A 24,214-nucleotide genomic window follows, 5' to 3' on the forward strand; every position below is an offset into this window, starting at 1 on the left:
GGAAACTTGAAAGGATAGGAATGTTTAAGTAAACCTTTAATATCGCTCACTGTAGGTTAGAATTTTGAGATCGGGTGGTGTTTGGGCGTTTCAGTCATCAACTGTCGGTGTGGGAATCGTTTATCTCTTTTCAGTATAATGAGGAATTGGCGTTTGTCTGAGATTAAATTGATGCAGTTGGTCTCTTGATTTGTACATAAAGACCCTGTGAACTTCATTTCAAATCAAAAGATCTTAAAGGCTTCAGGATTGAGTTTATGATTTGGGTGCAATTGATAACTTTGGAGCAAATTTTAACAAAAATTGCATCAACCGTTATTATGGCTAGACTATTAATCTAGTGACCCAGGCAATGTTCTGGGGTCATGACTTCAAATCCCACTATGGCAGATGCAGAAGTTTGAACTCAATGAAAATCTGGAATTAAAAATCTAATGATGACCAAGAAACCATTGCTAATTGGAAGGAAAAACCCATCTGGTTCACTAATGTCCTTTAGGGAAAGAAGCTGCTATCCTTATCGGGTCTGGCTCGAAAGCACAGCAAAGTGACTCTTAACTGATCTCTGGATAATTAGGGATTGACAATAAATGCTGGTTCAGCCAACAATGCCCACATCCCATGAACAAATATCAATTTTGAAGTAAATATTAAACTCAACCCTCAGTTTCCATTCAAATCAATTTGCATGTTGCTTAACAGAAAATCTGCCATGAATCAGGCAACGTGATAAATGTTTTTTTTAAATGTAAATATTTCTTACACATTTACAAGTAATGTCCTAATAAAACGTTGATTAGTGATGTTGAAAATGGTATCCAGTGTCACAAAAATTATGCTTTTAAAATCATAATACGAAGCCACCGCTTGTCAACAACATGATTTCAAATTGCTAAAATGACAATGAATATAAAAAATATGCTTTATGATATATTAAAAAATTATTCTCTAGTTAGGTGGTTATTTCCTTAGAATATTTTTTAAAAACTGGCATTCTAAAACTTTGAAGATGCGATGATGAGAGTCTTTTATTCCAAGAAATCCAGGTTACTTTTCGAAGCCTCCTGCAACTGAGCACTACAAGCACAAATGGGGATTACTAAGGTGGGGACAGCCCCATGGCTGTGACATGCTTCTTGTGCAAAGATTTTAAAACAAACACATTGGTTCTTACAAACTCAAGTTGTGCTGAATGTAATTGGTGATTACCATAGAGCAGTCTTTAGTGGCAGATGTGGCAATCACAGGAGCACAATGCTCAAAAACACGATAATCAACCCGAAGTACCAGTCCATTATCTTTTCAATAGCAGAGAGATATGAAAAAGAAAAGCAAAAGTGACATAAGAACGAAAGATACCTATTGTTCAACAGTCTCAGCAAGAAAAGCTGATGAAAATCACAAGAAACAAGAGTAAGCATAGGCCATTCAGTCCACAATGCTTGCTCTACCATTCAATGAGATTGCAGCTGTTCTAATTGTGGACCATAACTCCAATTTCCTACCTGTCCCCCAGAATCTTGAAAGGATAGAAATGTTTAACTTAAAAGTTTTATATAGATAATTAATATTTTAGAACTTACAAACAAAACGTTTTAGCTTGATAGAATTAAGGAGCTCTTGTTGTTTTACATAATTTACATAATTAAAAATGCAGGTGATATGTAATAGAAATTCAAGGATAGATCTTGAATCTTTTGTATAGCAAAAGTTTGTTGAACTCAACATTTTTCAATGACCAGACTCCCACCTTCCATACTGGAGAAGAGTTCCAAAGTCAAATGACCAAATGAAAAAACAAATACTTCACCTCCACCTTAAATGGGAGATCACTTACTTTTAAACTGTGTCCTCTAATTCTACATTCCCCTCTGAGGGGAAACATTCTCTCAGTATCTATTATTTAAAGACTGCTCAGAATCGTTTATGTTTCAATAAGATAACTTCTCATTCTTTAAAAATCCAATCTGCTCAATCTTTCCTTATAATTGAACATCTTCCTCCCAGGAATCAGTCTTGAGAACCTCCTATGAACTGCTTCCAATGCAATTATGTTTCTCTTTAAGTAATGACACCAAAAGGGTACACAGTACCCAAAATATGGTTTCACCCATGCTCCGTTCAGTTGTACTGAGACTTCCCTAATTTTCTATGCCACCCCTTTGCAATAAAGGCCAACATTCTATTTGCCTTCTTAATTACTTAATGCAATGCTACAAATGAACTTTTAAAAATGAATTCAACTTGCAGTTAATAGCTGAAACAAGATATAAGATTTCATATTTTAAGATTTGTACTATAATTGGCTACTAATTGGACATTATTAGCACTAATAGTTATAAACTAAATCTACAGGCAGCTTATACTTTAAACTACAAAACATTTAGCACAATTGGAAACAAATTACATAATGGTGACTTTATAGTGACCTTTACACAGACCATCATTTTTGTTGGATCAAGTCCGAACTAATTCTTAGCTACCAAGATTTTATTTTCCTTTCTCAGGCTGAGGACTTTTAACCTCAGTACTGCTTTGCACAATGGCATTTTTATACAAGTGAATTATGTAAAATAAACAACAAGAGCTCTTCAATTCTATCAAGCTAAAACGTTTTGTTTGTAAGTTTTAAAATATTAATTATCTATGTAAAACTTTTAAGCTGTATTTACATGCCAATAGCAAAGACAAATAATTTGGACAAAAAGAGTGATTTATCTAAGTTTGCTTATAATACAAAGTTAGATGGAATATGAGGAAGACAGAGGACTACGAAGAGATAGTTACTGGTAACCCTTCTTGCAATTGGATAATTATCCCTTATGCTATTTATACGCTTTGGATCCTTTTAAATCAACAACATGTCAGTGTGCATGTACTGACCTCTTCAATGCTTCAATTCCGGTACTCATTGCCGCTGCCCAGGCAGTAGGATTGTTGTTATCTTTCAGGCACTGTGCTGCTGCCGTCAAGGCAATACTGTACAGCTACAATGCAAAATAAATCAAAAATCAAGTGGTTGAAACAACTAAATCAATATTAGAGGACATCAAACTGGAAATTCTAAACCCAATCACACACAGTGACGCGGTATGACTCGCCAATTTAGGTGAAAGTAAGAGCAAAGTACATTTATTATTTATTTAACACTTTTAAACTTACCATCATAAACATCCTAAAGCACTTTGCAGGGGCATTAAGATCAGATGACCAAATGATTGCTCAAAGTGGTAAGTTCACAGAAATGTGTTAAAGGAGGAAAGTGAGCAAGCAAGATGGAGAGATGTATTTTGGATAGTGCAGCTATTAGGGACTGGCAACTGAAGGCCCAGCCAACAAAGGGAGAATGATTTAAATCAGGGATACTCCAGCAGCCTGAATTGGGGAAACCCAGGTACCTCTGAGAGTTGTGCAGCTAGAGGGAGTTATAGAGGAACCTTGATTATGCAAAAGGTCATCCAAAGATGATTTCAAGATCCCTGCAAAACGTTACATCAAACAGGTAAGTGTATTTGATTTACTTGTACTGAAGAACATGTGAAAACACTGGCAAAACAAAGAAACACAAGCAGCATAAGCATCAGCGACTGGATTTTTTTTAGGGAAGGGTTGTTATACAGTATTTTACAGTATTCCCATCACTTTACTGGACCATCCATGAGAAAAATGGCCAAGAATGGAAACACACGTGCAAGGTGGTGCTTCTACCTTTCTATCATGAAACTGGGTTCCTGGAAACCGACAAATGCTCTTGTGATCGTAGAAGCTGTTCGGGACCTTGTTTACAGGAAATGCTGTCTTCACCACTCCATGCCAAATGCTAACTATTGCTGTATTTTTAAAAAGGGTTCTCGTGTTATCATCGCTTTATTTTTGTTCATCATGTGAAATCTGTGTCCAATTGCAGTCAATACATTAAACTTAAAGATTTAAACAAATTCTCCGGTAGAGCATAGCGTAAGATCAACATGGCTTCCTTTGTTCAGGTAAAATTGATTATCTGAATAATCAATTATCTGAACAAAATATCGCGAACCCATTTCGTTCGGATAATCAAGATTCCTCTGTACAGACGTTGGGAGGAACAAAGCCAAGGAAGAAAATTGTAAAGTCATAAGTTGATTCATCAAGTGTCAATATCATTTAGCGAACACTGAGGTGTTAATTGCTTTTAAATAATCTGTTCAGGCATGTTCTGGCAAGTGTGGCAAATGGAATGTAAACTTGAATTTTATGGCTCACGAGTAGGCACACTATTGTTGTGGCAAGGAGTGTAGGTGAACAATACCTGGTCTGAGTTCAGACAATAACAGCAGAGTTATAAGTGATTTAAATTCATGTTCACAGAAGAGGAAACCAGCTGGAAGTGCTCGGAATAGTCAAGTCTCAAGAAAGGAATGAATGAGAGTTTCAGCAGATGATGGGCTAAGACAGGGGCACAGTTTGGTCATATTGCTAACATAGGCATCAAGTTAGCAATGACACATATATGAGGACAATAGTTCATTTCAGAGTCAAATATGACACCAAGTTGCAAACAGACTGATTTAACTTTAACCGTTGCCTGGTAAAGGAATGGAGTCAGTAGCTAGAGAGTGGAGTTTGGAGGAGTAACTGAAAAAAAAGTTTCATCTTCCTAATATTTAACCGAAGGAAATTTCTCCACAAGCAGTACTGGATGTTGGATGAGAGTCTGATGACTTTGCTGTAGTGGAGAAGTTGAGATAGGAGTGTTGAGATGAGTTTCTAAGATTGTACGGAATAGGAGCAGAAGTAGGTTATTCGGCTATATCAAGCTGACGCATGCATACACATGTGCGTACACCACATATCCTAAGCTACGGATTCGCTTGCAGAACAAACATCTGTCTAACTCAGCCTTTAATATATCTAATAACTATGCAAAGAAAGGAATTTCAAAGTCATGTGACATCATGACAGAGGTAATTTAAGAGGAAATGGGAAACCCTTCCCTCTTAAACTGTGTGGTCTATTTCTAGATTCTTGTGTGTTCAGCACATATTTTGCCAAGCCAATGAGAAGCTTAACTCTCATTCATCTACACTACCCCAATTGCTCCTCATTAGAGTTTCACTCCTCCCATAATCAAACAATGATCATTCTCTTGAGAGACTAAAACTGTACAAAATACTTTAGGTGTTTCACTAACGTCCTGTACAAATGCTGTAAAATTTCACATGACGTTATACTTCATCCCTTTTTCAATAAATTCCGGCCAATTATCAATGGCAACTCCTAACACTTAGTTGATGACTGAGTGCAGACAGATGGGTCAGTAATGGCCAGGTTAGATTTTTCTAGTACCAAGTGCCAAATTTTGCTCTAAATGTTGGTTAGAAATAGAGTTATTATTTAGACTTACTGCTCCTGACGACCCTCCCATATGGTCACGCACTATTCGACCTAGACATAAAAGGAGCTGATGGCCACTGCCAGGAACTGCGTTAGATGTCAACAAGTTCCTAATAGCTGAGTGAAAAAGAAAGATTCTTAGAAATCAGGAAATTTTACAAACAAAATTCAACTCTTCAATGTGAAATGGATATACCCTACACCCTTTAATGATTAACCCATGAATATATATATATGCTTAGACTCCTCAATTTAAGACTCAGACATAAATTATTTTCATGTTAACACTGACATTTTCTGTCTCTTTTCTTAATGTTTTCTGCTACTGATCCTATTTAAAACTGAGGTTACATATCTGCCCTTTTGAGCATCCTTCCAATTTTTACCACTCCTTTTGGAGTTTAATGTTAAAAAGTGTGGTGAATTGAAGTCTGATTAGTGCATCATACTGCTTCAGGCTCGATAGATTTGTAAATGATAAAATCAATTATTCAGAATCCCAAATGCAATCTTGCCTGCTCGAACTGCACATTGGAAACTCAATCTTGGATATGAGCAGGTGTAGGTCATTCAGTTTCTTGGGCAAGTTTGGCCATGGAATGAAATCTTGCTGATCTGTGGCCTAACTCCATATGCCTGCCTTTGGCCCATATCCCTTAATACTTTTGCTTAACAAAAGAACAATCTATTTCAGAGTTAAAACGAACAGTGACTAGCACCAACTGCTATTATTGGAAGAGAGCTCTAGACCTGAACAAACCTTCGTATGTCAATTTTTTAATCCACAAGACATTCGCTGATATCTCTGCAAGGAGCACAATTCCTTAAGTAATTTTCATGGTCCAATATATTGTATAGAAGGATAGACAGACAATTAAGTGACTGTGTGAGAAATTACACATTGCTGCTTGATTCATAATCTTAAATAAGATGCCTTGGAAGAAGTCATTGATACACTGATCAAACCTTTACAAAAAGCATTGATGGCTCACTTGTTAAATTCACTGCTCAATATCCTGAAGCATAGATAAACAGGGAGACTGCAAACTTTCGAATAAACAATGGATGTTTGGATGAAGTATTGGACAATACTCAATTCCTATTGAAGTCTATTTAACAAAAGAGAAATAAAACTTTTCATAAAGAGCTGGATGAGCGAGAAAATGATGGGAATGCTTAAAAATTATATATAAGGTTATAATTCTAAACATTTGTGAAAAGAAAGGTATGAGTAGATTAAATACATTGTGTACAGTCCACAATACAGATTGTAAGAACTCTCCGGATGGTTGTTCATCAGGTTGTTCATCACTATCACCTGATGAAGGAGCGTCGTTCCAAAAGCTAGTGTGCTTCCAATTAAACCCGTTGGACTATAACCTGGTGTTGTGTGATTTTTAACTTGTACACTCCAGTCCAACACCGGCATCTCCAAATCACGGATGGTTGGATATTGTGACAAAGCTGCTCCTTTAGCAAGGTTGTGCAGTCCTTGGCCTTTCTTTTTCAGAGAAGTTGTAAATGACACAGACTCCCAAAAGTCTGGTGGTGAAGAGTTTTAGGGCCAAGTTGATAATAACTAATAGAGACTGCCTCAGGCAGAAGGCTTTCAAGGTTTAAAAAAACACTTGTACAATGAAAGGGCTGTAGTCATTTCTCCCAGCTCAGCTTTTCTCTGGCTTGGTTCTTTTTAATAGTAGTGTGAAGATTTGGCTGCTGGATCCAAAGAAGCAGGTCGAGGCTGGTATTCTCTCTCTCTCTTTCTCTCTCTCTCTGACATCTATCCTATAAGAACTTGTGTTTGACTTTACCTTTTGTGCCAAGAGGTGTTTATGGGGATTGTTGCAAGTATTTGGGAACAGCATCATTAAGTTGGGATGATCTGTTGAGTTTTTGGAATGGTTAAGCTATTCAGTATTCCTGTTGTTTGTGGTTCATTCAGTAATATTGTAAATAAATTCTGTTTTGTTTAAAACTAAGTGGTTTGACCAGCTGATTCTCTCCTGAAATATGCACTTTATACCTGCTTAAAATAACTAGCAAAGTTAGGGTCTGGGCTACCTTCTTGAAATGTCTAGAGGCATCTGGCCACGTCCATAACAATATAAATGTAATTCCTCATTCTCATATCAATTTAATAGCATTGAGTGCTCTGCAGTGTTGATGTGAAATCAATATTAATCACTCAAAGGGTGCTTTGTATCATTAAGAGAGGAACTGAATTAGTTTACCATACAAAAATGTTTCTGTATCTGTCAGAGCCATTAGTCAATGTACACACTGTTCATGTTCCAATCTCACATTCCTAGTACAGTGAAAATTTTATCAATGTTTATTCTCAGAGTAACAATTTTTCAGAACTTACCATTGGCTGCCCTTGCATGCGTAACACCACAATCACCATCTCCTGCTTCTCTATCCAGTTCATTCAGTTCTTCTTCCATCTGAAGCAAAGTGTTGGAGATCTTATCTAAGACTAATTGTGCCTTTTGCACAAAAGGATCTGTGAAGCAGTTGAAATTACATGAAAGGCCTGGGTTTCAAATCTTGCTCATTGCAACTTTCTATCTGTACAACACTACAAAATTTTCGATACAATGCTCCAATTTCTTTTTTTGAATAAGGGTAAGGCTCATACCAAAGTGTAAAGGACAGTCAGTTTAGCCTTGCAGGAGAAAATCTTTCAGAGGTGAGAACATAAAACAAAATTAACTGTTTGAATAAATACCAATTAACTAGTGAAAGGCAGATTGGATTTGTTAAAGGCAAATTGTGTTTAACTAACAAATGAGTTTTTACTGAAGTAACGGAGAACATCATTGAGGATAAAGTAGTTGATATGGTATACTCAGAGTCTATATACCCCATAGATACCCAAACGCATTTACTAAAGTGCCACATAACACATTTGTGAGCAAATTTGAAGCAGGGTGGTAGCAAGGACGTAAAGCTGTCTGAATATAAGGCAGAGGTCAGCACTTATTTTTCAAATTGGAAGAAGGTATACAATTTGCTTCCCAAATGATCATTTCCAGATCCATTGACTTCTTTTGGTGTGTAGATTTTGTTGTTCAGGGTACAATTTTAAAATCAAATCACCCAAAACCTGGAAGCTTTGTGAACTGTGTAAAGGATAGTGTTAGACTTCAAGAATACATAGGCAGGTTGGTGGAATGGATGAACATGCTGCAGTTGAAATTAAATGCAGAGAAGAGTTAGGAATGGCAATTCAAGATGCACTTCTAATGTTGATGCTGGAAAAGAGAGACCTGAAGTATACATACACAAATCATGAAATCTGGCAGAGTCCATTATTTTTAATCTTTCATTGGACGTGAGTAACTCCAGTAAGGTTAAAAATGGTTGCTGTTCCTTAATTAGCCCCAAGAAGATAGCTGTCAAAGTCGCAACATCCACACTGCTGTTAGATAGGGACATCCAAGTCATTGATCCATCAAGTAAGGGATGATCAATGTAACTCCAGGTCAGTTGGCATGTAACTTAAACGGGATGTTGGGTGTATTTCCCTGCATTTGTTGCAACATCTTTGACTTTGTGGGGTTGTGCGTTTTGAAGCTATTGTTAAATAAGACTTGGTGAGTTGCTGCAATGCTTTCTTCAATGTGGTAAAGTGCTGCTGCAGAACATTGGTGGAGGAGAACAAAATTTTTATAAGGTGAAGTAAATGGATCTTTGATTCATGGAAAATTAAACAATCTGAGGAGTAAGTGGGTATGTGGAATTTAGCCAGGATCACGGTACAATGGAGAAAAGAAGCGAGTCAAACAGTCAGGGCAGGCAGGGACAAAGCAGAGAACAAGATAGGATTGAACTGCATTTATTTCATTACAAGAGGCCTAACAGGGAAGGCAGATGAACTCAGGGCATGGTTAGGAACATGGGATAGCAATTACAGAAAAGTGGCTCAGCGATGGACAGGACTGGCAGCTTAATGTTCCAAGCTTCCAAGCTACCTACAGGAAGGACAGAAAGGGAGGCAAGAGAGGAGGGGGAGTGGCATACATCCAGGGAAGCTATTTGGGTGGAACTTAGAAATAAAAAAGGGATGATCACATTATTGGGATTTATTATAGACCCCCTAATAGTCAGGGGGAAATTGAAAAAACAGATTTGTAAGGAGATCTGGGTAATCTGTAAGAATAAGAGGGTGGTTATGGTAGGGGGATTTTAACTTTCCAAACATAGACTGGGACTGCCATAGTGTTAAGGGTTTAGATAGGGAGGAATTTTCTGATTCAGTATGTAGATGTACCTACTAGAGAAGATGCAAAACTTGACTTACTCTTGGAAATAAGGCAGGGCAGGTGACTGAGGTGTCAGTGGGGGAGCACTTTGGGGGCCATAATTCTATTACTTTTAAAATAGTGATGGAAAAGGATAGACCAAGACTAAAAGTTGAAGTTCTAAATTGGAGGAAGGCTAATTTTGATGGTACTAGGCAAGAACTTTCAAAAGCGGATTGGGGCAGATATTCACAGGTAAAGGGATGGCTGGAAAATAGGAAGCCTTCAGAAATGAGATAACAAGAGTCCAGAGGCAGTATATTTCCGTTACGATGAAAGGAAAGGCTGGCAGGCGTAGGGAATGCTGGATGATGAAAGAAATTGAGGGTGTGGTTAAGAAAAGAAGGAAGAATATGTCAGGTATAGAGAAGATAGATCAATTGAATCCTCAGAAGAGCTTCAAGACAGTAGAAGTATACTTAACAGGGATATCAGAAGGGCAAAAAGGGGACATGAGACATCTTTGACAAATAGAGTTAAAGAGAAACCAAAGGGTTTTTACAAATACATTTAAGGCCAAAAGGGTAACTAGGGAGAGAATAGGGCCTCTCAAAGATCAGCAAGGTGGCCATTGTGTGGAACCGCAGGAGATGGGACAGATATTAAACAAGTATTTTGCATCAGTATTTAGTGTGGAAAAGGACATGGAAGGTATAGAATGTAGGGAGATGGTGATATCTTGAAAAATGCCCATATTACTGAGGAGGAAGTGCTGGATGTCATGAAATGCATAAAAGTGGAGAAATCCTCAGGACCTGATCAGGTGTACCCTAGAACTCTGTGGAAGTTAGAGAAATGATTGTTGGGCCCCTTGCTGAGATATTTGTATCATCAATAGTCAATGGTGAGGTGCTGGAAGACTGGAGGTTGGCTAACGTGGTGCCACTATTTAAGAAAGGTAGTACGGAAAAGCCAAGGAACTATAGATCGGTGAGCCTGATATCGGTGGCAGGCAAGTTGTTGGAGGGAATCCTGAGAGACAGGATGTACATGGATTTGAAAAGGCAAGGATTGATTAGGGATAGTCAACATGGCTTTGTGCAAGGAAAATCATGTCTCACAAACTTGATTGAGTTTTTTGAAGAAATAACGAAGAGGATTGATGAGGGCAGAGCGGTGGATGTGATCCATATAGACTTCAATAAGACTTTCGATAAGGTTCCCATGTGTGACTGGATAGCAAGGTTAGATTTCATGGAATACAGGGAGACCTAGCCATTTAGATACGGAACTGGCTCAAAGGTAGAAGACTAAGGGTGGTAGTGGAGGGTTGTTTTTCAGTCTGGAGGCCTGTGACCCAGTGGAGTGCCACAAGGATCGGTGTTGGGTCCTCTGCTTTTCATTATATATACAAATGGTTTGGATGCGAGCATAAGAGGTAGAGTTAGTAAGTTTTCAGATGACACCAAAATTGGAGGAGTAATGGTCAGCGAAGAAGGTTATCTCAGATTACAACAGGATCGTGATCAGATGGACCAATGGGCTGAGAAGTGGCAGATGGAGTTTAATTTAGATAAATGTGAGGTGCTACATTTTGGAAAAGCAAATCTTAGCAAGACTCATACACTTAATGGTCCTCGGAAGTGATGCTGAACAAAGAGACCTTTGTGTGCAGTCTCATAGCTCCTTGAAAGTGGAGTTGCTGGTAGATAGGATACTGAAGAAAGCGTTTGGTATGCTTTCCTTTATTGGTCAGAGTATTGAGCACAGGAGTTGGGAGGTCATGTTGCAGCTATACAAGATATTGGTTAGGCCACTTTTGGAATATTGCGTGCAAATCTGGTCTCCTTCCTATCAAAAGGATATTGTGAAACTTGAAAGGGTTCAGAAAAGATCTACAAGAATGATGTCAGGGTTGGAGGATTTGAGCTATAGGGAGAGATTGAATAGGCTAGGGCTGTTTTCACTGGAGCGTCAGAGGCTGAGGAGTTACCTTAAATAGGTTTGTAAAATCATGTGGGGCATGGATAGGATGAATAGACAAAGTCTCTTCCCTGGGGTGGGGGTAGTCCAGAACTAGAGGGCATAGGTTTAGGGTGAGAGGGGAAAGATATAAAGGAGACCTGAGGGGCAACGTTTTCACGCAGAGATGGTACGTGTATGGAATGAGCTTCCAGAGGGAGTGATGGAAGCTAGTATGATTGCAACACTTAAAAGGCATCTGAGTGGGTATATGAAGTGGAAGTGTTTGGAGGGATATGGGCTGGGTGCTGGCAGGTAAGACTAGATCGTGTTGGGATATCTGGTCGGCATGAAAAATTTAGACTGAAGGGTCTGTTTCCATGCTGTACATCTCTATGACTCTATGACATTGAATGGAGAAACGCATTCAAAGAACTGTGTTGTCTCATCTTGCTTCTATTTCTTATGCTTTTATTGATAGGTACATCATTATTAGCTCACTCAGTGGTGCACTAGAACACAGACTAATCTTGCTTCTATTTCTTATGCTCTTATTGATATGTGCATCATTATAAGCTCACTCAGTGGTGCCCTGGAGCACAGGAATGTCATTCGTCTCAGACCACTAGCTTTGCGGTCAAACTGGAGTTGAAAATGTGCACAAAGATCCATGTTTAAATAGACAATCTGTTATTTCTGTGACCAGCAGTGAGTACTAACTGAATCAAGTAATGGTACATTTACAATGCATAGTGATTTAGCATGATGACTATTTTCATTTGTGACATTAGTGCTATCTTGTTACTTTTGGACAACAAAATGGGTATATTAGATTACAGAGATCATTAACTGTGTCAATAACATACAGCAGCCTCTGCATACACTATTATTCACTGTAGTTTTGACACTGCCATGTCCGCATTACTCTCACTACATTGGAGAACAGCGAGCCATAATCCTGTTGTCTTACTGCGCATGAAATCACCCAGCAATTGTCCTCCTGTTTGTCCTACTTCTGATTCAATGTGCGAATTTTCCCCTTCTTAGAGTCAGGAATAATGACAAACATGAAAATGAACTCAGGCAAGGATCAAAAAATCAAAATTAATCAGAGTTGAACTTTTGCAAGTAAGCTGCTCGTCCTTAAGTGGTGAGATCCATTTTCTTATCATTAAGTGGCAATAAGCCTAAACACAGTATTTGCGCTTCATTAATTACTCCACTCACTAAAATGAACTTTGCCTTCTTAATTAACTTTTGCCCAATTGAGATACTCAACGCTTCAGAAACTTAACTACATAAACCAAACTAACCTGGCAACTTTGATACTCCAGTCTCACTAAGTACACAGTTTTCACATTCACAATGTGGCCCCTTCTTCCAGACAGACCTTGCAGTATAGCCATGACAGACTGTTGCCCATCCCCTGTACTGAATTTGCAAGTTGACTGACATGAGTGACCTAGATTAATTTTGATTTTTTGATCCTTGCAACATTTTCATGTTTGCCATTATTCTTGATTATCTAAGAAGGGGAAAATTCGCATATTGAATTAGAAGTAGGACAAACAGGAGGACAATTGCTGGGTGAATTCATGAGCAGTAAGACAACAGGATTATGGCTCGCTGTTTTCCAATGTAGTGAGAGTAATGTGGACATGGCAGTGTCAAAACTACAGTGAATAATAGTGTATGCAGAGGCTGCTCAATGTTAGTGACACAGTTAATGATCAGGGGTATAGGTTGTATAATTAGAGTTTCGGGTTAGTTCATGGCAAAAAGACGATAGGAAGTTTGAGTCTCGGCATTGATCTGTTTGTATTTGCTGGCTGAGAGAATAGTCATGATCATGGGGGACAATTGTAGATAGCTGAAAATGTGTTGCTGGAAAAGCGCAGCAGGTCAGGCAGCATCCAAGGATCAGGAAATTCGACGTTTCGGGCATAAGCCCTAATGAAGCATTCCTGATGAAGGGCTTATGCCCGAAACGTCGAATTTCCTGATCCTTGGATGCTGCCTGACCTGCTGCGCTTTTCCAGCAACACATTTTCAGCTCTGATACTCCAGCATCTGCAGACCTCACTTTCTCCTCGACAATTGTAGATAGTTGGGTGGAGACTACAAGATCTTGAAGTCAAGTCATCGTCATGCTGGCCATGATATGAGAAGGGTTAGCAAGAACATTAGGACATCAATAGTCAGGACCTCCAGAGTAAATTGAGGACACTGATGGTCATGTTAAGGGCTCAACTGAAATGTAGGAAGGAAGAATGCAAGGATTAAACTGTATCAATAGATCTAAAAATCAACTGCACAATAAGTTATGATATTGGCAAAGCGGCACCAAAGTGGGATGAGTGTGTGGACTTCAGGTCTGGGACATGAGGCATCCTAAAGGCTACTTCTGCAATCATGAACCAGTGATTACACAATCCCACATATCTATCTTCCTGTCACAGTTAAGCTGAAGATCAATGTGGCAATGTCCCTATCTCTGGCCCAGAAGATCTGGGTTCATGTCCCACCTGCACTGCAAGTTTGTGATAAGATGTCTGAACAGGTTACTATAATAATTTTATCATTATCATCCACTGAAAGAGTCTTGTGGAATGATTATGTTTCTTTCCTGATACTTTCAAAATATAACTGAGCTACTAGATAAGATTTATGTCCACGTTAAGATATGATGACTGTGAATGTGTTTAGAAATGTCCAAATAAGTTAATTTCTTTAAAAAATCTGTATTTGAGTATCTTGTGGTGCAATGGTAGTTTTCCTACCTGAGGCAGCCACTTGATTCCAAGGTCAAATGGACAGTTTCTTGAAATCTTACATGAGATCAGGATACTAACATGATTGGAAAGGTTATATGGGGCATTGCAATAGTACCTGGCTCTAAACTCCTTTGAGGTTAGTGGGTGAGAGAGGTGGAGGGGCCATTGAGTGTCCAGAGATGAACCTAAAGGGATGCTTGTCGATTGTCTCTCTTCCATGTAGCTACTCACTGCATGCAGTCTTCTGAATTTGGCTTGCCTTTTATTATCAGAATATGGTTCTATAATTGACAGTAAACTGAAACATGCTTTGTACATGAATTATGTTTGTCCCTTTGAGAATTTTATAAGTTTCTCCAAGATCCTATCTCATTCTTCTAAAGTCCAGAGATTATAAGTCCAGTCTCCTCAATCTTTCCTCATAAGACAGTCCCGTTATCCCAGGAATCAGTCTGGTGAATCTCTGCTGCACTCCCTCTATAGCAGGAATATCGTTCCTTAGAACAGTCATTCAGAAATGCATGCAATACTCCTGGAGTAATCCCACCAGTGTTCTACACAATTAAACTAAGACTGCTTTGTTCCTGTACTCAAATCTTCTTGTAATAAAGGCTAACATATTGTTTGTCTTCTGAATAGCCTGCTGCACCTGCATGCTAACTATCAGTAATTTATAAACAAGGGCTCCAAGGGTTCCTTTTGACATCAACACTTTCCAATCTCTCACTATTTAAGTATTACTGTGCACATTCTTCCCTCCGCCAAACCACAGCTCTCCACATTATATTCCATCTGTCACACTCTTGCCCACTCACTCAGCCTGCCAAAATCCCCTAGAACCCTCTTTGCATTTTCCTCACTGCTCACATTCCTACCAAATTTAACATCATCTTCAAACCTGACAATATTACAATCAGGCCTCACATTGAAATCATTGATAGAGATTGCGAACAGCAGAGGCTCAAATATTGTGCTACTCCACTGATCACAGCCTACCAACCTGAAAAGGACCCATTTATTCCTACTCAGTCTTTTCTGCCTGTCAAGTTATCCATGACAGGATAAATCCTATGAGCTTTAATCTTCCTTCCTAATCTCCAGTGTGGGACTTCACCAAAAGCTTTCTGAAAACCCAAAAACATCACATCACTGGATTCCCCCTTTTCGATACTGCTAGTAACATCCTCAAAAATGTTCATTAGGTTTGTTAATTTGTGCATGTTAAAATCGCCTGAACAGACAATAAAATAAACCACTGGATAATGTCAGACAAAAGAATACTGCATAATATTAAGCTGGACACTAATTTGTTAGCCTTCTTTGTACCATTTAGATCCCCTACACAGGCAGATGGCAGAACAAAAGATACAATCAATAATGCATCACAACTTGAATAATGGCTTAAGTGACCACAAAATTATAACATCAAATTCATAAGCTTCTAAGTCAGAGGTGAGAGTGCTACCACTGAGCTACACCATACTGCTAAATTCAATTCCATGGATAAATGCAAACAGTCATATAAAACAGAGAAGCAAGTTACAACATTATTTTAGAAGTTTTTTTTAACATCACTACAGAGAAAACAAAAGAGCTTAAGTGTTACCAATCTTGCATGGCATAAAAAAGCACAAGAGTATCATGGTTTTGCTTGCTTCTCACAATTTTTATCATCCTTCCTCCCTCTCTCTCTTTTCCAGGTTTTTATTCTATTACTGATTGTATTCACTTTTGGTCTTATTCTATTATCTCCTTTGTTGTCTATTCAATATTATCTTGCAATCTATACTGTCCTCCATGTGGTACTGCTACATTTCATTCAACAGGAACAGATTCACAGACCATGTAAACTATGTGAGCAGCTTCTACCTGACTCAGCGGCTGTGAGTGAGCTCTCAGGTTCCAAGGAGGGGGCACTCAGAATCTTACATCTTCGTACCAGACGATGTCTGCCTGCATTAGGCCAACCAGGGGCTGAGGTACGTGAATCTGTAAGAAAAATAAAGAGGAGAATCTTGTTGCAGAAAATTGACACACGGGAATAACGTATACCTTATATTATCCATCAATACTATAAATTTATAAGGTAATCTAGTCCCCAAAAGTTGACTTCCTGCTTACTTGGCAATATTTTGATGTGTGTAGTCGTTTTGGTTATAAACCATACAGGCCAAGAAGTCCTGCATATCATCTTTGGCATCTGCTGTTAATTGATTTCAATCTAAGTGTCATAGACATGCTGCAGAAACACATCAAAACTCTGCTCCACTTACCTTGTCAAAGGCACACGTGAAGATAACTAGTGATGAAAGCTTAGATTAAGCTATAGGAACATCCCACAGCTCCACCATTGCCTCAGTTGAGTGGCTCAAGGACATTTGTTACGCAGTTTCGAAACACAACAGAGACACCAACAAATACTACACCACACCAAATGAGTCAGTGTCTTCAAGAGAATAGGGATATGAGGAGAAATTCTATGAAGGAAGAGGGCCAAATGCAATAGCAGCTGAAACTCAATGCATGGATTACAAGGCATGATCAAATCATGCCTGTTGCTTCCAATACAGGTGGTCAATTGCACAAATGTTTCCAGTTGGGATAATTGCTGCTTGCAGCCAATGGTCATCACATTGAGCGCTGTTTGTCTCAACAGGAATACAGATTTGAGCAAGGCTAGAATCACTTAAAAGTAACCTGCACTTCTTCAATATCAACTTGGATCTCCTAAAGGTTATGATAAATAATGGATGGAATTGTTTATGGAAAATAATCTGAAGAGAAAGGAATTATAGCATGACAGAGACATACTCCAAGGTTCTCTGATGTTGCACTCGATGCCTTGGAGGAGCACATAAAGGGGAAAATTGAAGTGACCTATCCTTAAGGATCTAGGAGGTCTTTCAGCAAACTTTATGAAAGGATAAGAGCTGATTGCCATACAATCAACACCAGGATGCAAGCAAAACGACCAGGACGTGCAACAAATAGTTCAGTGATCTCACACGAGTGTTTAAGATCAATGTTCCATTAACAGCCTCTTGCCTCAAATACTGCTAAATATGCAACCCTGTCTGGTTATAAATAACTGGAAGCTGTAGAAGCTAATTTACAGAGACAGGCACAGTTGCTTTTCTTGCCCCTACAAGCAGTAGGGACTGTCACTACCAATGGATTGGCCTGTTCAACAAAATTAAAACATCCAAAAATTCCAGTATTCCCCCAGCGCTCTTCTCACAGCCCTTATCCTCAATTTTTTTTTCTGATTTACAAATTACAGGTACATGAAAGCATGCATCACCTGAGTTCCCTCACTTCCCCTGACACCAAACCTATTGTTGTACATTTCCTCTTTCAAGTATCCAATGACTTTAGCTTGGCCAGGCAATGGTGCTTGATTAATAATACAATGATGAGGGACAGACACCAGCACTTGCTTCTACATTTACCTGCCAGCCTAAGTAATGACACTTTCTGTACTTTAATGGATAGCTCAGGGGTGGGTATATAAGTGGTGAGACACTCAAATGAACAAAGGACAAGCATAGCTCAGAGGCCATCTTGCTGGAGTTCTGCTGCAGATGGATCAGATGAATACTTTTTTAGAATGAACTACTGAAGGAGGCTGATGGATGTGCATACTGAAATTCTTGAGAGATTTACAGCTTGCCAGAAAGCCTGTGTGCAACATCAAGAGGTATGGAGGAGACTGATACAAACTTGGCACAGAGCTTTGAGCAAAACCTGGTACTCATACTTGCATGTTGAAACTTACTCATTTCGCATAATAATCAGCCCAAGCATGCTGCACCCTCTAATGGTTATTCACTAAGGTGTCAGACTATTGCTAAATAGGGAATTGGAAGTGCAATTATTGTATTGTAGTTGAATGAGGCTTTCACAGACAGCTCAACCAAAAGATGATTGTTTTGAGTGCCTCCTCCTTCTCCTGTTCCATTACTTGCTGGCATATCACCCTGTTACATTGTCATGATAGCAAGATTGTGTGGCATACAGCAAACCACCACAAATCATGCCATGTGTGATGCAAAAATATTTCTGCATGGGTACTATAGAGAAGTTCAGGCCTTAATGCTCTATGTGCTATCAAATTTCTTATGGCAGCATTGCTTTTATTACATATGTGCTGCACATTGCATACTGCTGTCATAAAAATATCATCAAAGGAGACCCCAGTCTCCCAGTTACCCACAGAATTATAGCACTGTGAACGCTGCCTGGGTAAGGGACCTGATCCACATGATATTACTGAGTATGGTTTCAATCCAGTGAAGCATTGGAATCTCAGTTGCAGTATATCTCAGAGTTGATATATGGTGTCTGCAAAGTAAGGTGAGTATTAAAGTGACCTATCCCCAGGATGCTACATGAGGTCAACCTCCTCTGGAATATCAGAGACCACCAGATTTAAGTTTTCAGAGCAGGGTCCTGGAATCTAAGAACCTAGAAATTACACATGCTCTGGGTGAGCAGAGATTGCAGAGTTTATTTGTCTTCAACTGATAGCTATCAGAAATAGATTTGGTTCAGGAACCTAATGTAGTGCCTGAAAATATGCAATCTTCTTACTCCACCGAACATTGTATCAATGTACTAAACTCCTTCTCTGGGCTACCAATTCAGTGTCTTGAGCTAGTTAAAAAAGTAAAAGTTGTATGTTCTGTCATAGTTCTCACCCAGGAGTTTCAGTTGTTCACTATTTACAATCATCAAAGTCAGAGAAGCTCCTCCCATTTCCAAAGCTGTCATTAGCGATCCAATGTATGCCCTTTCAATAATGACCTCTTTATGCTCTGAAAAGGATGTGCAGAAAATACAATTATCATCATTATCACAGAAATGCATAGCTTTTTTTCAATGTGTACAATATTTAAAGAAATCAAATCATTAAACAGCTTCAAGTTCACACTTGAATTTCTGGCATACTTTGAAAACAGGAATTATTAAACTTACATTCACATCCATTAAAAAAAGGAGATAGTACAGGTGAAATTTAAATGAGGAGCAGGGAAGTTATCTTCGTGAGACCAGTATTTGTATCAATGCAGACTGAACTTTTCCTACTTTCACTCCATGGGTCAAGATACCATTACAGGATAGACCACGAACATTTAATTTGTGCATCTTGATTTGAATCTGGCACAAGGAGAGCAAACTGCACAGAAACAAGGAAATCAGACTGTTATGTAGAAAGAATACAAGACAAAAAGAAAGGTGAGTGAACCACAAACATTACAGACCAAATGTGCACAAAGCATCTTTGAGAAGGTATGAGTGGAAGTGACAACACATGAGTGAGAATAAGTGAGAATGCAGAAGCAAAGGAATTCACAATAAGGAGTGTGATAGTTGTGTGAAAATGAGAATGCCTGAAAGGCAGAATGAGACAGAGGAACAGAGAAAGAGGAAGTTTACATGAGACTCAGCGTTCTATACCTTAACTTTTGCTTATCATAGCCAATTATCTTTCTTTGTGATGTCAAATTTCCCAAACTCAACAATACTCTATCCTATTTAAGTCATATCTAAATGGAGCCACGAACCCTTAAATGAGCACAATATTTGCAGGTTAGGTCATTTGTTACAGTACTGTTTAAGAAGTGATGTCCTGTTGCCTAATTTGTAATTCGAGATATCTCATTATATGGCTGACAACCATAAAAATCATGGTAGGAGAAAAAAAGGTCTGAATTTTACTAACTTAGATGAAGAAATTTAGAATTTCAATTGCAGCATAACCACTGTGCCTTCTTTTTCTCAATTGTCGTTTAGATATGACCCTGAGGAACTTGGATAGATTTTTGTTCCCACTGGTAGACTTGTTGGGACAAAGGGCCTGTTTCCACACTGTAGGGATTCTAATTCTAATTCTAAAATACGAAAATAAAACTAGCAATTCAACTGTGTAGTGCATTTTATGTTGTCTTCTCTGAATAAAAGTAGAAAATAAAAGTGCAAAACAAAAATGCCAGTTTACTGCTTAATACCAGTTCTGGTTATCTCTAATGTAGGAACTGCACAACATCAGCTTGCACACTCTGTTGATGGTGTGCCACAACATGTTTGGACAAAAAACTGATTGATGATGAGCTCCAAAATGATACAAGATCAAGGGTGGGTATTCTAAAGCTTATTCTCTCATCAATTAGATCATGGCTTATTTGCCATTATCCCATATTGCTTAATGCCCTGTTCTACCGAAATCAATCACAGTTCTTAAAATTTTCAATATTGCATTATTCACAGACTTTTAGGAGAAGAAAGGTCCAGATTTGACTACATTTTGAAATGAAATAATGCTTCTTCATCTCATCCCTAAATGGCCAAGGTTTAATTTTAAGAATTTGCCTGTTGTTCTGAACTCCTCCACCAGGAACACATTTTTCTGTCGTACCCTCAAATCCTTTCATCCTTGATTAGTTCACAACTGCACTTTATAAATTCAATGTAATAATAATAATGGTTGTAGGGCCCTCCTGAGGTGCAGTGGTGGTCCCTGCCCCTGGACTAGGCCTAGGTTCAAGTCACACCTATTCCAGAGATATGTAATAATATAAGAAAATTAGGTTAATTTTTTAAAAATTAAAATTGTTGCAAAAAAAATGAAGATTTCCCATTTTATTTAGTCCTTTGAAAACTCTTTGAAGATCATTATTATTTCGGTTATCCACTTTGTACCTGTTTCAAGGTCAAGATGCTGCTGAAACCCTCAAGTTGGTCATATTACTTTTAGATCATTTCAATCCATTTTTGGTCAGTCTCCCAGATTTCACCCACTGTAAACATGGCTTCATCCAAAGTTCTGTTGCTTGTGTCTTAATTTATGACAGTTCTCCTTCAGTCATCATCCATGTGCTTGCTTATATCAGTTTCCAGTTTTGCAAAGATTTGATTTTAAAATTCTCACCTTCATTCTCATCCCATGTAATTTCTTCAAGCCCTACAGCTATCCAAGAAGTCTGTGTTCCTCAAATTCTAGCCTTTTGGGTATACTTAATTTTAATAACACGGTCACTAACCACTTTACCTTCACAGCCTTAAGTTCTGAAATTTCTTCCCTAAACCTCTTTGTCTCTCTTTATATCATTTATTTTTTACAGTGCTCTTTAAAATATATCTTTTCAAATAAGCCCTGTCTCCCTTAATATTTATTTTAATTTCCTTGGTCTTGTGGGATCATGTTCAAAATACAACCAGAATCAGTGAGTAGTGAAAATAGCCTCTCTTATTCAGTAGCACAGCACAAGTTTGAGGCAGCAATAGAATCCCAAAATATTGTTCTTACAAGAGCACCTTTATACACATTTCTTATATATATTAAAATTCCATTACTATAGTATTACATTGTTTTGTCTATAGCACACAAAGGTTTGAAGGGCTTCTCGTCCTGGAAGACTGGAGATGGGTTAAAACATGTGCAAAGTGTTGGCTGCTACTGCTGACTGGATTAAGAGTGTCTGTTCGGTCTGCTTGCATAATTAAGAGGTGTTGCACCGGCATCTCCAAATTAAGGGGTGTTAGTCCTTTTGTCTTTTAAGTTAGTAAATGTTAGTAAAAATAGTAGGCCTATATGCTGTAAATAAGTTAGAAATTTTAGCTGTATTTAATAAAAGAATAAAAGATATTAAACTGATTACCACAGCTGGGCTGTGAGATTTGTTTATTATTTGACTGTAAGAGTTTCATTCATTCATGCAATTTCATGGAAGCTCTGTTTTGTCAGTTAGCTTCTTAAAGGGATAATGACCCAGTTAAAAGATATTTAACAGGTACATACTAATTGGGGAAAGTGTTCAGTGTTTTGTAATCTATTCAGGTCCAGGATATGGTTGGTAAGGGCTGATTAATATTATAATGTTTCCTGAAGACATGATGGGGGTGGTATTGTTTACGATACTGGCACCTATTCAAAGGAAGCTAGGCCTAAACATTGCTGATAGCAAAGGCTGATAAGGTGTGAAAATACAGAATGGGTTTTATCCTGTCAAGACATATCAGAGTGTGGACATGGATGCCATTATTATACGTGGGGCACCTCCACCATGTACATGGCAGGTATTCATGTGACTCAGCCAACATTGTCTATCTCATATGCTGCAAGCAAGGACGCCCTGAGGAATGGTACATTGGTGATACCAAGAAGAGGCTATGACAACGGACGAATGGTATGAATAATCAACAGACAGGAGTGTTCCCCCCTAGTTGGAGAACACTTCAGCGGTCCAGGACATTCAACCTCGAATCTTTGGGTGACCATCCTCCAAGGTGGACTTCAGGACAGGCAGCTGCGAAAAGTGGTCGAGCAGAGGCTGATAGCTAACTTTGGTACCCATAGGGAGGGCGTCAACTAGGACCTTGGGTTCATGTCACACTACAGGTGACCACCATTGCACTATACACACATACACAGACACACAGACACACACAGACACACCTATACACAGACACGTACACAGACACTCATACACACTCCTACAGACACACACACTCCCACACTCACATATGCACCTTCTCACAGACTTAGACCCCTTTACACTCACACACACACACATATATACAGTCTCTCAAAGACACTCACAATTCCCTACCCAAGATACACACACACTCCCACACTCACATATGCACCCTCTCAAAGACTCAGATCCCTTTACACTCACACACATATATACACTCTCTCTCTCTCTCACACTCACAACCCCTCAACCCAGACACAGACAGATAGACACACACACACGTTTGTGGGATGAATTTGTACTTTCTGAGTTACATTGTACTTTGCTCAAAAACTGCAGGAATCTATGTAAGACTCTGTTAACTCATTTTTTAGATTAGAATTAGTCGAAACATTATGGCACAGACAACACGGCACAGGGGCTAACACCTTCAACATATTATCTGGGCTGACACCAGTTGTTAAAGTTAACCTGAGAATGTAACTTTTAAAAACAGTTTTGTGATTTACTTATGAAAGAATTGAAACCAACATGGTCATTCTAACAGATGAGAGACTTAAACAATCAAGGTATTTTCAATGTATAATTTCAGTTACATCACACTGTAAACTCTTGCTATAAATTCTGTGTCTTACAATTGTGTATTCCACAACCACCTGATGAAGGAGCAGCACTCCAAAAGCAAGTGCTTCCAATTGAACCTGTTGGACTATAACCTGGTGTTGTGTGATTTTTAACGTTGGGTTTTAAAGGGCTGTTTTAAAACACTACAAAACCACAGTTTTATGAATGAATGAACATGTTATAGTAAATAGCAGGTTAGTAAACGATTATAAATGAAATAACAGGAACCTAGTATTAATAAATATAGCAAGCTGGTGAGTGAGCTTGTAAAGATAGCTTAAAACACAATATCTCACAGTCTGAAATTTTGTTTCAGATTGTTCTCTAGGGAGCCTTGAGATATTTAATTATCTATAAATACAAATTATTATTGCATATTTCTGAAGATATGGCTCCTAAATCTGAACATAGTACTCCAGCTGATATGTGAAAAGGGTTCTGCACGAATGAAGAACTGCTTCCTTACTTCTAAATGCCAACCCTCAAGATAAAGACCATAAGTCCATTAGTTTTTTGACTATGTTTGACATTAACTTTGAGTGAATTATGAAGACTGCCACCATTGGTCCTTCACAGCTCCTTGTTCTTACCGTATGGAAAATATTCTATTTGATCTTTCTTCCAACCAAACTGAATGACTTCAAAGCTGATATCAAGCTCCAATCATACAACTGCCGACTCACCAATGCTATTTATGTCACTGTGCAACCTCTTTCTTCAAATTACTTAATTTATTCTGCCCCTAAATTAGAGTTATCTGAAA

At 38.5% G+C, this 24,214-nt stretch overlaps 1 protein-coding gene across 2 annotated transcripts in view; it reads right to left on the reverse strand.

The window, feature by feature from the left end:
• Positions 1-24,214, reverse strand: part of tkfc (triokinase/FMN cyclase) — a 75,748-nt gene that overhangs the window by 4,117 nt on the left and 47,417 nt on the right. For both annotated transcript variants that reach the window (XM_060838790.1, XM_060838791.1), the window contains 5 exons: positions 19,051-19,167; positions 16,223-16,342; positions 7,739-7,876; positions 5,384-5,490; positions 2,884-2,987 (listed from right to left, as the gene is read on the reverse strand). In XM_060838790.1, the coding sequence (XP_060694773.1) occupies positions 2,884-2,987; positions 5,384-5,490; positions 7,739-7,876; positions 16,223-16,342; positions 19,051-19,167 (586 nt within the window). The remainder of the gene's footprint in view (positions 1-2,883; positions 2,988-5,383; positions 5,491-7,738; positions 7,877-16,222; positions 16,343-19,050; positions 19,168-24,214) is intronic.

The sequence above is a fragment of the Hemiscyllium ocellatum genome, chromosome 18 (assembly GCF_020745735.1).
Source record: "Hemiscyllium ocellatum isolate sHemOce1 chromosome 18, sHemOce1.pat.X.cur, whole genome shotgun sequence".
NCBI lineage: Eukaryota > Metazoa > Chordata > Chondrichthyes > Orectolobiformes > Hemiscylliidae > Hemiscyllium > Hemiscyllium ocellatum.